General features: G+C 42.0%; 1 protein-coding gene across 1 annotated transcript in view; it reads right to left on the bottom strand.

The window, feature by feature from the left end:
* FAT2 (FAT atypical cadherin 2) overlaps nucleotides 1-15,246 on the bottom strand; it is a 100,073-nt gene that overhangs the window by 50,628 nt on the left and 34,199 nt on the right. Inside the window, exons 4-8 of the mRNA XM_077137449.1 lie at nucleotides 7,985-8,043; nucleotides 6,340-6,651; nucleotides 5,193-5,403; nucleotides 895-1,034; nucleotides 53-334 (exon numbers count right to left, since the gene is read on the bottom strand). Coding sequence (XP_076993564.1) covers nucleotides 53-334; nucleotides 895-1,034; nucleotides 5,193-5,403; nucleotides 6,340-6,651; nucleotides 7,985-8,043 — 1,004 coding nt within the window. The remainder of the gene's footprint in view (nucleotides 1-52; nucleotides 335-894; nucleotides 1,035-5,192; nucleotides 5,404-6,339; nucleotides 6,652-7,984; nucleotides 8,044-15,246) is intronic.

The following is a 15,246-nucleotide window of genomic DNA, read 5'->3' on the forward strand; positions in this document are numbered from 1 at the left end:
CTCTGCATCTGCGTGCCAGGAGCATTCTTAGCCAATTTTTCAGTTTACTCACCATAACTGTCAGTGTGTGCTGGGAGGATCCTGAGCTCAGGTCCAATTTCCCCACAGTTACCAGGACCCCGCTGCTTGGGTCCAGTTGGAAGAGGCTGGCGCTTCTTGGGTCTTGGCTGCCATATAAGGTGTATATGAGGCCCTTGCCCTTATCTTTATCTGTGGCCTGGACTTGGAGGAGCTCCACGCCAGGCAGTGTGTCCTGGGGAACTCTGACCTCATAATGAGCCTCCAGAAACTGGGGTCGATGGTGGTTAACGTTGGCTATCATGAAGACAGAGACCTGGGAGGAGAATGAGACAGAGGGTGGACTGTAAGCTCCTTGGGGGCAGGGATCCTGTCTGCCTGGTCCTCCGCTCTGCCATCAGCGCCTGGCACAAAGCGAGCACTCAGTAAATATTTGCCTAACGAATGACAGAATTTCAAAATCCCAAGGCTGTCAGATACCATTCAGCCTAGTGGTTTACATTTTTATTTTGTTAAAGAGTCTTTTCTTCAAATGAAGTACTTTGTGAAATCTCAATACAGGAAAGAGACAAAACTCTGGCTGATGTTGGAGTGGAAATAAAGAGCCCCACTTACCTGGGCATCTTTCTTCATTTCCACAGTGGTCCCTGTGGCTCTATCTTTAAATGAAAACCACTCATTTAGACAAACCCGTTCATTTCAGAGTAAGAACAAGAATTCCCCCAAGATGACAGGACTAGAGTGTGTAACAGGTAAGACTGGAATCCAAAGCCTAGATTCCGAATCCCGCATCGTTTGAGGGATACGGCGCCCACAGAAAGCCTGGGTAGCGGCCGGCCCAGCGCACCTCCCTCTCTTCCCGCCGAGGCCCCTGACCTGGGTGGCGATGGCCTGGGACCCGTCCGTCACCTCCACCGTCAGGTTGTAGCTCGACCTCCTCCTCGCGTCGAGGGGCCTGGCGATGATGAGGCTGCCCATGGTCTTCTCAATGTCGAAATCCATGTCCTCGTCCCCGCCTGGAGGGGGTGGGGAAAGAGCACCCAGCCGCCGTGATCCCAGCCGCGGGGCACCACGGCGGGTTCCCGGCAGACGCAGAGGAGGTGGGAGGAGATGTCAGTTGTGGCCGGGAGGGGCGGTGGGCTTTCCAAGAAGAACCTGAGTCAGAGATTCTGAGACACTGTTCAGGAACAGTAGGGTGTCTGGTTGACAGGCTGCAGTTTATCCCACATCCAAAAAGTTGCCATTTATCTTATTAAATTATTGTCAAATATCAAGATTCAAATGATGATACAGAAAAAGGCAGACCTATAAGGTCTGAAGAATCTGGAAGGAAGACTGAAATTTGCCACAGAACTCATTCTGTTACTGGGGTTGAAACATACAGGAGCAGAAGAGCTCTACCTGATGGCTTCCATTTGCATGGTCTAATATACCTATGTGGGGGAAAAATGGACATAACCTTTGTTCGACAAGAAGGGGGTGATTTAATAAACTATAAAATCCAAAATGTAGGGTATCATTCAGAATTTAAATGTCACAGATGTCTACTTAGTGTGATGGAAACAAGTTCACAATATCTGATGTTAAAAGAGGTTACAAATGGTTCGATTTATGTGAAATAACTAAAATAAGTAAGTCCATGGAGACAGAAAAGCAGTTTGGTGGTTTCCAGGGACATTGTAGAGGGAGAAATGGGGGTAACTGTCTCATAGTGTGGGGTTGTACTTTGGGGTGTTGAAAATGTTTGGGGACTAGATAATGATGGTTGCCCAACATTGTGAAAGAAGTAAATGCCACTCAATTGTTTTCTTTAAAATGGTGAATTTCAAGAGATGTGAATTTCACTTCAATAAAAATTTTAAAAGATTATGAAAGTGTATTTTCCAAAACTTTATGTGTATATGTGAGTATGTATGTATGGTATAGTGTGTATAAAGAAAAGTGGCTAGAAGGAAACAAATAAAAATTTGTAACCATGGTTTTCTTCTGGTTGATGGGACTTCAGGTGGTTTTTATTTTCCTCTCTGTACTCATCTGTTTTTTCTAAATATTCTATATTCCCTCAACATGTATCAATTTTGTAGAAAAGAAAAAAAAGTTAGACAATTAAAAGCAGAGTGACTCAGAACTGGACGTCCTGGATTTACTTGGGATAGAGCATACCCTATCTCTGAACCAACTGGAAACCCTGTGATGAGACTCCATGGTTCATAGGACTGCACGTGGAAACTCTTAGATTAGAGGTTCATAACCTGGAATCCCTGGATGGGTTTCAGAGAACTTGTGAAACTTTCAAATTTGTACAAAAATTTATGTTTGTGTGGGTGAGTATGCAATTTTCTGGGAAGAGGACCTATGGATTCATTTAATTCCCACAGACATCTGTGATTCTCAGAGGATTTTTAAAAGCCTTGATTTAGAAATGGAGAGACACTTCAGAGGAGGCCATTAAACCTGGCCCCAGGGTGCAAAGGACCTCAGCTCTTGGTCAGTTAAAAACTGATTTTTGCATCGAGGAAGTTCAGGTCTCCCTGGACCATTCACCTTTGGTCTCCCAGGTATTTGGGGTAACTAAGAAATTGCCCAACTCTGGCTGGCATGACCAGTGAGATCATAGAGTTCCCACCTGAGCTTGGATCGTGCTGTAGTGCTGGGATCCTGCTCTCCTTGGCTGGGTCTGAAAGGAAACCTTGGCAGAAATGATGCTCTTAATGGATGGAGGTGGCTTAAGGGTACAACAAATGAGGAAAGAAAGGGGGTACTGTGGTGTATACATGCAGTGGACTTCTGAGCAGCCACAAGAAGAGATGAAGTTGTAAAACATGCAACAAGGTGAATGAACCTTAAGGACAGTATGTTGAATAAAATGGCAGAAGTAAAAGGACAAATATTATCATGCCTCACTCATGTGGGCTAACTATAATGTACAAACTCAGTGAATTGAAGTCTAGAGCATGGGTTATCAGGTTGGGGGCTATTGTAAAGGGTCCTAGATTGTAAGCTCTCACAGCAGTCACATATATTCAGGAGGTGAAACTATTATTTCTAAATTCTGATATACTGAGCTGTTTGTATATAACCTGGTCATTTCCATAAACTTCGGATATTTATATGACACCTGAGACTCAGAGTTAGAGCTCTGAAACTATGAAAGTCAGCAGTATCCCATACAGGAACTATTAAAAAAGTAGAAAAAGGGATCAGACTTCAACTAGAGATATGAATGAAGCTGATCTGGATAGGACTAAAGTAAGTCCGAATACAGAGTAAAGGATGATGTTATCCATATTTTAAAACTTCAACTTCTGTGTGAGACCAAATGAAAAGATGTTTATTTAGTGCAAAATTTATATTTTGGGTAGTATATTACCTAATTTAACTTGTATGGTCAGTTTATTTGAACACCATAATTACATGGAATCTTTAATAGGGCACGAAATCTTCTTGGTTTGTCCAGGTTAGTGTGATGCCCTGATATATCCCAGAGTAATTTAGACAGTGAATAAAAAAAGGATTTGCAAAGTCACCTTGGGGACTAGGAAGAAAGGAGGAAATACTCAACTTCCACATTTGGGGAATTTCTGATGTTTTCACAAGCAGTGGGGACAACCAATCAGTAAACTGAAACCTAGATCTTGAAGTTCACCCCTATGAAACTTATTTCTGCAAAGGAGAAGTTAAATCTACTTATAATTACGCCTAAGAGTCACCCCCAGAGAACCTCTTTTATTGCTCAGATGTAGCCTCTCTGTCTAAGCCAACTTGGCAGATGAACTCATTGCCCTCCCTGCTATGTGGGATACGACTCCAAGGGGTACAAATTTCCCTGGCAATGTGGGACAGAACTCCTTAGACTGAGCCAGGACCAAGAAAGTCTTCTTGACCGAAAGGGGGAAGAGAGAAATTAGATAAATTAAAGTTTCAGTGGCTGAGACATTTCAAACAGAATCAAGAGGTTACCCTGGAGGTTATTCTTATGCATTACATAGATATCACTTTTTAGTTTATGGTGTACTGGAGTGGCTGGAGGGAAGTACCTGAAACTGTTGAGCTGTGTTCCAGTAGCCTTGATTCTTGAAGACAATTGTATAATGATGTAGCTTTTACAATGTGACTGTGTGATTGTGAAAACCTTGTGTCTGATGCTCCTTTTATCCAGTGCATAGACAGATGGAGTAAAAAAAATAATAATAATGAGGATAAAAAATAAATAAAAAATAGGAGGCATAAGGGGTAAAATAAATTGGGTAGATAGAAATACTAATGGTTACTGAGAGGGAAGGGTAAGGGGTATGGGATGGATGAGTTTTTTCTTGTTTCTTTTTATTTCTTTTTCTGGAGTGATGCAAATGTCTTAAAAATGATGATGGTGGTGAATATATAACTATGTGATGATGTTGTGAGCCACTGAGTGTACACCACATATGGACTGTATGTATGTAAAGATTTGTCAATAAAAATATTTTTAAAAAAGAAAAAAGAAAGAAATAGTTCCCCAGAGAACCCAGGAGAGGTACAATTACTCCTCCTGACCAGAAGAAGGACTTCCAGGGACTGTGACCTTGAGAGTGGTCAGAAAGCAAGTACTATGAGGACTGGAACTGGTCTATACAGATGGTAGTGGCTGTGCCAGTTTGAAACTGTCATGTGCCCCTGAAAAGCCATGTCCTTTAATCCTCATTCAACATTGCTGGGAGGGATCATTTTTTATTATTTCTATGGAGTTGTGACCCACCCAATTATAGGTGATAACTTTCAATTAGATGGTTTCCATGGAGATGTAGCTCCACTGTTCAAGGTGGGGTTGCTTACTGGAGCCCTTTAAGAGGGAAACATTTTGGAGAGAACTAACAGAGCCCACAGAACAGACGGAGCCCTGGGGAAGTCATTGAAGAAGCCTGGAGAGAAAACTAGCAGAAGTGGCCATGTCCCTTTCCAGCTGAGAGAGAAACCCTGAATGTTATCAGCCTTCTTGAGCCAAGGTGTCTTTCCCTGGATGCCTTAGATTGGACATTTTTATAGCCTTGCCTTAATTTGAACATTTTCACAGCCTTAGAACTGTAAACTTGCAACTTAATAAATTCCCCTTTTCAAAAGTCATTCATTTTAGATATATCGCATTCCAGCAGCTTGCTAACTAGCGCACCCTCGCTAGGTCCCAGGCCCCAGCTCACCTGAGATGTTGAACCAGAAGAGGCCGGGGCGGCCCTCGACACTGATGACCCCCACCATGTGGTTCACGGGGTCTGTCTCCATGACTGTAAAGCTGTAGTGATTCTCCTCAAACGTCAGTGGAATGGAGGAGGGCCGGGGCTGAAGAATCCACTCAATGTGCAACCGGACGCTGGTGAAGAGAGGTGGCTGTCCACTGTCTGTTGCCTTAATCTAAAAAGAGGCCAAAACCAAAATTGAGGGTTCTTGGGTTCAAGAAACAAGAAGACCCAGGCAGCCACAAGACTGAACATGCTGCGACTCTCTCCGAGCTGGCCTCTCATCCCTCATTCATTCGTTTGGCACTGACATGAGTGCTTGCTTACAGACAGGCACCATGCCAGCTGCTGCACAGACTGTGGTGAATAAGACAAGAACATTTTCACGGTTAGTGAAAACAATAACTGAAAGCTTACTGGGTGCTAGTTCCCGAACTGGACTTTATATAACCTTAAACATAATGAACTAGAACTTATTGAGCCCTCACTATCACCAGGCCCTGCTCCAGGGGCTTTACATGCAGTATCTAATTTGATCCTCTGGACAGCCCTGTGAGAGAGGTACTATTACCATCAGCTGGGCTCACAAGAGGAAACGGGCTCAGAGTGGAGAATTCATCCACCAGTGATGATATGCCTGACAGGCTGTGAACCTGGGGGCAAATCCAGGCTGTCTGACATGAGAGTGCATGCCCTTGCCACTTGCTATATTGGCTTTCTACAAGGAAAATGTTCTTTTCCCCATTTTTAGGGATAGCAAAACAAAGGTTCTAAGGGATTGCATGAGTTGTCCAGGGTCACACCAGTGAAAAGTGGCAGTGGTAGGATTGGAGCCCAGGCTTATCTTAATTTGAAAGCCCATGTTATTCTTACTAAATCTTTATCTCTAAAAATAGAGCAGATTCTCCAAGGACGCTAGAGTCCACAGAGCAGAAGACCCAGAATTCTGTCTCTTTGGCTGAAGTTAGGAGTCCTGGTTTCTCTGGAAGAGGCCAGGGAGGGGCAGGCCACCTCCATCAGGGCTGCTGGCTGTCTCCCTCCTCTTGTATGCCCAAAGAAAATCTCTAATATTTTAGAGCTATGCCACTCCTCCCTCCATTCATCTGCTCACCGTTAGGATGTTGTACTCTCCGGCTGCAAAGGTGCTGCTGGATGATACCACACCAGTGCCTGGGTCAATACTGAAGCCCCCCTCATCACTCTCCTCAATACTGTAGGTGACTCTGCCGTTGAGACCCTCATCCAGGTCTGAAGCCACCAGCCTGTACACAGGCCCGGGAGTCACTGGGCTCAGCCTCTCTGGAAGGCGGACATTGAAGAGCTTGTGGGAGAACATAGGTGAATTGTCATTGACGTCCAAGATGCATACCACCACCCTGGAGGTGGACTTTAGGGAGGGCTCCCCGTTGTCCTGCACGGTCACCTGGGGATGGAATCAAGCATGAGCACCTAGGTTGCCAAATGCAAAGCAGTGAATGTATTGCAACCCATCACTACTTTCAATAGGCTGGAAATATCAGTCAGTTTGTTTTTTGGAATATGCTTATTATTTTTATAGTCATAACCTCACCCACTTGGAACTCAGCTCTCTGGTAAACTCGCCCACAGGAAAACCAGTGAGAACAGTGAAAGCAGCCAGAAAGAACTGGAAGAAGACAAAGTCTCAGAGTCTCCTGCCGACAAAAGCTGGCGCTCTTTACTCAGGAAGGCCCATGGGCCATTTCTCAGGGACCATTTACTTTTTATTTGCTCATAATTTTCATGAGCTTTGTTCTTTGTTTTCCTTAAACTACTTGAGGTTAGAAAAAAACAAATGAGAAGATGAAGGAGTGGGTGGTACCTTTTAAAGTCAAATGTGCTGCCCAATGCATGAAATGGAAGCCAAAGAGTGAGGGAAAAGACACTAAAACAATTTTAGAGTCAGGAGTTATTTCATGGGGTAAATTGTTCCTCACAATAGCCCCAAAATTACTGAATAAGATAGGGCATTCTCCCCACAATGGTTCCAATTTTTTAAAATTCATTTGGTGTCCCAAAAGTAAATCCCTGTTGCTGAATTAAGAATACTTCATTCCCTAGGACCTTTAGTTAGTGACTGCTTACTGAATACTGGTTTCTTAGAAAAGAGAACATGTGGTACCTAGGAATATAAAAGCAAAATTTAATTCAAGTCTGCTGAAGAACAGGTGCTCCTCACTCCTGATGTCTTAAAAATAGAAGAGTGGTCTAATCGTTAGGAGAAGGCAACATCGGTCCCTTCTTATTTAATCCCCTCTGGGTTAGTGGCCCATATCTCTCATTGGAATGGCCAGCAGGGATGTCTAGGTGATTTTAGGGACATCCTGGAAAGAGCACAGATCTAGAAGACAAAGGTCTGGGTCATCCTGGCTCTGCTACTGATGTAGTATTTCACCTTGGGTAAATCTCTTTGGCCCAGGGAGATGGACTAGAAACCAGACTAGACAAGTTCATAGCACATGTGCCCCACTTCCCTTTCCTGTACTCACTGTAGCCCGTACTAGCCAATCACTGTTTTCTGCCCAGCCTGGACATGGTTTCAGATTCCTTCCCTTCTCATCTTTGCTCAGGTTATCTCGACCTCCTTGAGCCGGCACCCTCCTCAGTCACAGTGTTTGGAGAAATGCATGTGGTCCCAAGGTTTGGCTCTACTCATAAATGACCACTAGCCTGACCTCCTTCAGGTGCCTCCCATCTCCAGAGTCTCATCCAGTGAATGGGTCCACCACATTACTCACTTCCAGGATGTGTTCATCCTTGTTCTCTCTGTCCAACTGCCGGGCCGTGGATAGGAGACCTGGGGGACAGATGTTAGGAGGGAGGCATGAGCACAGGGCTCCCAGAGCCTCTTTTCTGTAAAAAGAGTTCAAGGATTATATCCAAATCCTAGAGGAGAATCCTTCTGGTCTTGGGAGAAAAAGTATTTTAAGAGGAAATAACACTCTGGGGGAAAAAAAGGCAAATGAAGAAGGTGGGAAAGTACAAGGGGGATACTTTCACCAGTGGATGTTCCACCCAAACTTAGCAACCAATACAGCACAAGCAGCCTCTAGTCAGAACAGTTGCGTGCCCAACTAGGGTGCTTACCAATTGGCAATAACCAGTAAGTTTACTGGTGCACCTGGGGAAATGTCAGCACTGCGATTTTGATTATTTGTTACCGAAATTCATGGAGTATGTTTGCATTTGCATGTTTTCTAACCACCATTCATTCCTTCAACTTTTAATAATTTCAATCCTTTGTGATTTAGGGTGAGCCTGGCCCACTCTACGTCTGGGGAAGAGTTTACACCCCATGACTAGCCCATCAGTATAGACTATCTCCTCTAACCTGGTGATGGCTCAGAGATGAGCATGTGATCCACCTGTCTGATGACAATCAATTCTTTGAAAACTATAGAAAAAGAACTTCTTTTTCCTCCTGGGTGTGCTAAGAAAATAAGATGAAAACCAGCAGCCATCTTGTCACCCCAGGGGAGAAGCTCCTGAAAATAGAACTCACTCAGAGAAAATGGCCAAAGTTCCTAATGTAATTTATGTGGACAGCTTAATCAAAAACCATAGTGCTGGCGGGGCCAAGATGGCGGCTTAGTAAGGTACGTGCGTCTTAGTTCCTCCTACAAAGCAACTACTAGGTGAACTGAAACAGTGCAGAACAGCTCCTGGGGCCACGGCAGGGAATGGACACACAGCATACCCCAGTCTGGACTGGCTAGTCTGACTGCAAGACTCGGCTGCGGTGAGATCCCCGAGCGGCGCGCGATTTCCCGAGCAGCGGCAGCTGTGGCGGCCGGAGCTCCTCCCTCCCTCCTTCCCGGGCCGGCTGAGAGTCTCGGAGAGGCAAGTTTCCCAAGCCTTGGTGGCCGGTGCCCCTCTTTTGCGGGTGGCTTCCTGGTCCGGCTACGAGTCTCGGATCAGAGGGCTACCCAAGCCGCGGTGGCCCTCCCCCACGGGCGGCTTCCTGGTCCGGTGGCGAATTCCCCGGGCCCGCTGCAGCTGGCGACCAGCCACAGGGTCCCCTCAAGCCGTGGCGGCTGACGCCCCCACCACGCGCGGCCCCCCGAACCAACGGAGAGAATTGGATCGGAAATCCCCAGGCCGTGGAGATCGGTGACCGGGGGGATCCCTTCCAAACACGTGAGACAAACGTGTGCCACGAGCGCCACCTACTGGGCAGGATAAGAAAAACAGAACCCAGAGATTTCACAGAAAAATCTTACAACCTTGTTGGGTCCGACACCCAGGGAAATCTGACTAAATGCCCAGACGCCAGCAGCAGAAGATAACGGTCCACGCTCAGAAGATTGAGAATATGGCCCAGTCAAAGGAACAAACCAATAGTTCAAATGAGATACAAGAGCTGAGACAACTAATGCTGAATATACGAACAGAAATGGAAAACCTCTTCAAAAATGAAATCGATAAATTGAGGGAGGACATGAAGAAGACATGAACTGAACATAAAGAAGAAATAGAAAAACTGAAAAAACAAATCACAGAACTTATGGAAGTGAAGGATAAAGTATAAAAGATGGAAAAAACAATGAATACCTACAATGATAGATTTAAAGAGACAGAAGATAGAATTAGTGATTTGGAGGATGGAACATCTGAATTCCAAAAAGAAACAGAAACTATCGGGAAAAGAATGGAAAAATTTGAACAGGGTATCAGGGAACTCAAGGACAATATGAACCGCACAAATATACGTGTTGTGGGTGTCCCAGAAGGAGAAGAGAAGGGAAAAGGAGGAGAAAAACTAATGGAAGAAATTATCACTGAAAATTTCCCAACTCTTATGAAAGACCCAAAATTACAGATCCAAGAAGTGCAGTGCACCCCAAAGAGATTAGACCCAAATAGGCGTTCTCCAAGACACTTACTAGTTAGAATGTCAGAGGTCAAAGAGAAAGAGAGGATCTTGAAAGCAGCAAGAGAAAAACAATCCATCACATACAAGGGAAACCCAATAAGACTATGTGTAGATTTCTCAGCAGAAACCATGGAAGCTAGAAGACAGTGGGATGATATATTTAAATTACTAAAAGAGAAAAACTGCCAACCAAGACTCCTATATCCAGCAAAATTATCCTTCAAAAATGAGGGAGAAATTAAAACATTCTCAGACAAAAAGTCACTGAGAGAATTTGTGACCAAGAGACCAGCTCTGCAAGAAATACTAAAGGGAGCACTAGAGTCAGAACCAAAAAGACAGAAGACAGAGGTATGGAGAAGAATGTAGAAAGAAGGAAAATCAGATATGATATATATAATATAAAAGGCAAAATGTTAGAGGAAAATATCCAAACAGTAATCACACTAAATGTTAATGGAGTGAATTCCCCAATCAAAAGACATAGATTGGCAGAATGGATTAAAAAACAGGATCCTTCTATGTGCTGTCTACAGGAAACACATCTTAGACCCAAAGATAAACATAGGTTGAAAGTGAAAGGTTGGGAAAAGATATTTCATGCAAATAACAACCAGAAAAGAGCAGGAGTGGCTATACTAATATCCAACAAATTAGACTTCAAATGTAAAACAGTTAAAAGAGACAAAGAAGGAAACTATATACTAATAAAAGGAACAATTATCAAGAAGACATAACAATCATAAATATTTACACACCGAACCAGAATGCCCCAAAATACGTGAGGAATACACTGCAAACACTGAAAAGGGAAATTGACTCATATACCATAATAGTTGGAGACTCCAATTCACCACTCTCATCAATGGACAGAACATCTAGACAGAGGATCAATAAAGAAATAGAGAATCTGAATATTACTATAAATGAGCTAGACTTAACAGACATTTATAGGACATTACATCCCACAACAGCAGGATACACTTTTTCTCAAGTGCTCATGGATCATTCTCAAAGATAGACCATATGCTGGGTCACAAAGCAAGTCTTAACAAATTTAAAAAGATTGAAATCATACACAACACTTTCTTGGATCATAAAGGAATGAAGTTGGAAATCAATAATAGGTGGAGTGCCAGAAAATTCACAAATACGTGGAGGCTCAACAACACACTCCTAAACAACGAGTGGGTCAAAGAAGAAATTGCTAGAGAAATCAGCAAATACCTCGAGGTGAATGAAAATGAAAACACAACATATCAAAACTTATGGAACGCAGCAAAGGCAGTGCTAAGAGGGAAATTTATTGCCCTAAATGCCTATATCAGAAAAGAAGAAAAGGCAAAAATGCAGGAATTAACTGCCCACTTGGAAGAACTGGAGAAAGAACAGCAAACTGACCCCAAAGCAAGCAAAAGGAAAGAAATAACAAAGATTAGAGCAGAAATAAATGAAATTGAAAACATGAAAACAATAGAGAAAATCAATAAGGCCAGAAGTTGGTTCTATGAGAAAATCAATAAGATTGATGGGCCCTTAGCAAGATTGACAAAAAGAAGAAGAGAGAGGATGCAAATAAATAAGATCAGAAATGGAAGAGGAGACATAACTACTGACCTCACAGAAATAAAGGAGGTAATAACAGGATACTATGAACAACTTTACGCTAATAAATACAACAATTTAGATGAAATGGACGGGTTCCTGGAAAGTCATGAGCAACCAACTTTGACTCAAGAAGACATAGATGACCTCAACAAACCAATCACAAGTAAAGAAATTGAATTAGTCATTCAAAAGCTCCCTAAAAAGAAAAGTCCAGGACCAGACGGCTTCACATCTGAATTCTATCAAACATTCCAGAAAGAATTAGTACCAACTCTCCTCAAACTCTTCAAAATAATCGAAGCGGAGGGAAAACTACCTAATTCATTCTATGAAGCCAACATCACCCTCATACCAAAACCAGGCAAAGATATTACAAAAAAAGAAAACTACAGGCCAATCTCTCTAATGAATATAGATGCAAAAATCCTCAATAAAATTCTAGCAAATCGTATCCAACAACACATTAAAAGAATTATACATCATGACCAAGTAGGATTCATCCCAGGTATGCAAGGATGGTTCAACATAAGAAAATCAATTAATGTAATACACCATATCAACAAATCAAAGCAGAAAAATCACATAATCATCTCAATTGATGCAGAGAAGGCATTTGACAAGATTCAACATCCTTTCCTGTTGAAAACACTTCAAAGGATAGGAATACAAGGGAACTTCCTTAAAATGATAGAGGGAATATATGAAAAACCCACAGCTAATATCATCCTCAATGGGGAAAAATTGAAAACTTTCCCCCTAAGATCAGGAACAAGACAAGGATGTCCACTATCACCACTATTATTCAACATTGTGTTGGAGGTTCTAGCCAGAGCAATTAGACAAGAAAAAGAAATACAAGGCATCAAAATTGGAAAGGAAGAAGTAAAACTATCACTGTTTGCAGACGATATGATACTATACGTCGAAAACCTGGAAAAATCCACAACAAAACTAGTAGAGCTAATAAATGAGTACAGCAAAGTAGCAGATTACAAGATCAACATTCAAAAACCTGTAGCATTTTTATACACTAGCAATGAACAAGCTGAGGGGGAAATCAAGAAACGAATCCCATTTACAATTGCAACTAAAAGAATAAAATACCTAGGAATAAATTTAACTAAAGAGACAAAAAACCTATATAAAGAAAACTACAAAAAACTGCTAAAAGAAATCACAGAAGACCTAAATAGATGGAAGGGCATACCGTGTTCATGGATTAGAAGACTAAATATAATTAAGATGTCAATCCTACCTAAATTGATTTACAGATTCAATGCAATACCAATCAAAATCCCAACAACTTATTTTTCAGAAATAGAAAAATCAATAAGCAAATTTATCTGGAAGGGCAAAGTGCCCTGAATTGCTAAAAACATCTTGAGGACAAAAAGCAAAGCTGGAGGTCTTGCACTACCTGACTTTAAGGCATATTATGAAGCCACAGTGGTCAAAACAGCATGGTATTGGCATAAAGATAGATATATCGACCAATGGAATCGAATAGAGTGCTCAGATATAGACCCTCTCATCTATGGACATTTGATCTTTGATAAGGCAGTCAAGCCAACTCACCTGGGACAGAACAGTCTCTTCAATAAATGGTGCCTAGAGAACTGGATATCCATATGCAAAAGAATGAAAGAAGACCCATATCTCACACCCTACACAAAAGTTAACTCAAAATGGATCAAAGATCTAAACATTAGGTCTAAGACCATAAAACAGTTAGAGGAAAATGTAGGGAGATATCTTATGAATCTTACAATTGGAGGCAGTTTTATGGACCTTAAACCTAAAGCAAGAGCACTGAAGAAGGAAATAAATAAATGGGAACTCCTCAAAATTAAACACTTTTGTGCATCAAAGAACTTCATCAAGAAAGTAGAAAGACAGCCTACACAATGGGAATCAATATTTGGAAACGACATATCAGATAAAGGTCTAGTATCCAGAATTTATAAAGAGATTGTTCAACTCAACAACAAAAAGACAGCCAACCCAATTACAAAATGGGAAAAAGACTTGAATAGACACCTCTCAGAGGAGGAAATACAAATGGCCAAAAGGCACATGAAGAGATGCTCAATGTCCCTGGCCATTAGAGAAATGCAAATCAAAAACACAATGAGATATCATCTCACACCCACCAGAATGGCCATTATCAACAAAACAGAAAATGACAAGTGCTGGAGAGGATGCGGTGAAAGAGGCACACTTATCCACTGTTGGTGGGAATGTCAAATGGTGCAACCACTGTGGAAGGCAGTTTGGCGGTTCCTCAAAAAGCTGAATATAGAATTGCCATACGACCCAGCAATACCATTGCTGGGAATCTACTCAAAGGAATTAAGGGCAAAAACTCAAATGGACATTTGCACACCAATGTTTATAGCAGCGTTATTTACAATTGCAAAGAGATGGAAACAGCCATAATGTCCATCAACAGACGAGTGGCTAAACAAACTGTGGTATATACATATGATGGAATATTATGCAGCTTTAAGACAGGATAAAATTATGAAGCATGTAATAACATGGATGGACCTAGAGAACATTATGCTGAGTGAGTCTAGCCAAAAACTAAAAGACAAATACTGTATGGTCCCAATGATGTGAATCGACATTCGAGAATAAACTTGGAATATGTCATTGGTAACAGAGTTCAGCAGGAGTTAGAAACAGGGTAAGATAATGGGTAATTGGAGCTGATGGGATACAGACTGTGCAATAGGACTAGATACAAAAACTCAAAAATGGACAGCACAATAATACCTAATTGTAAAGTAATCATGTTAAAACACTGAATGAAGCTGCATCCGAGCTATAGGTTTTTGTTTTGTTTTGTTTTGTTCTTACTATTATTACTTTTATTTTTTTTCTCTATATTAACATTCTATATCTTTTTCTGTTGTGTTGCTAGTTCTTCTAAACCGATGCAAATGTACTAAGAAACGATGATCATGCATCTATGTGATGATGTTAAGAATTACTGATTGCATATGTAGAATGGTATGATTTCTAAATGTTGGGTTAATTTCTTTTTTTCCGTTAATTAATAAAAAAAAAAACAAAAAAAAACCATAGTGCTTGGAACCTTGCATAGGGCATGAGATTTTGTAGATTTGTCCAGAGTGATGCCCAGGTAAATCCCAGAGCGATTTGAACAGTGAATAGGGAAGTATTTGCAGAATGGTAAGAAGGGGAAAAACTGAACTTCCCTATGTGGAGAATTCTTGATATTCTCACAGGCAGTGGGGACAACCAAAGCAATAGGCCAAGCTCCAATCTTGGGATTTATTCATATGAAACTTAATCCCACAAAGGATAGGCTAAGCCTACTTAAAATTAGGCCTAAGAGTCACCCCCAAGAGAACCTCTTCTGTTGCTCAGATGTGGTCTCTCTCTCAGCCAACATGACAAGCAAACTTACCACCCTCCCCCTCTCTACGTGGAACCTGACTCCCAGGGGTGTGGACCTTCCTGGCAACGTGGGACAGAAATCCTAGAATGAGCTGG

The sequence above is a fragment of the Tamandua tetradactyla genome, chromosome 20 (genome assembly GCF_023851605.1).
Source record: "Tamandua tetradactyla isolate mTamTet1 chromosome 20, mTamTet1.pri, whole genome shotgun sequence".
NCBI lineage: Eukaryota > Metazoa > Chordata > Mammalia > Pilosa > Myrmecophagidae > Tamandua > Tamandua tetradactyla.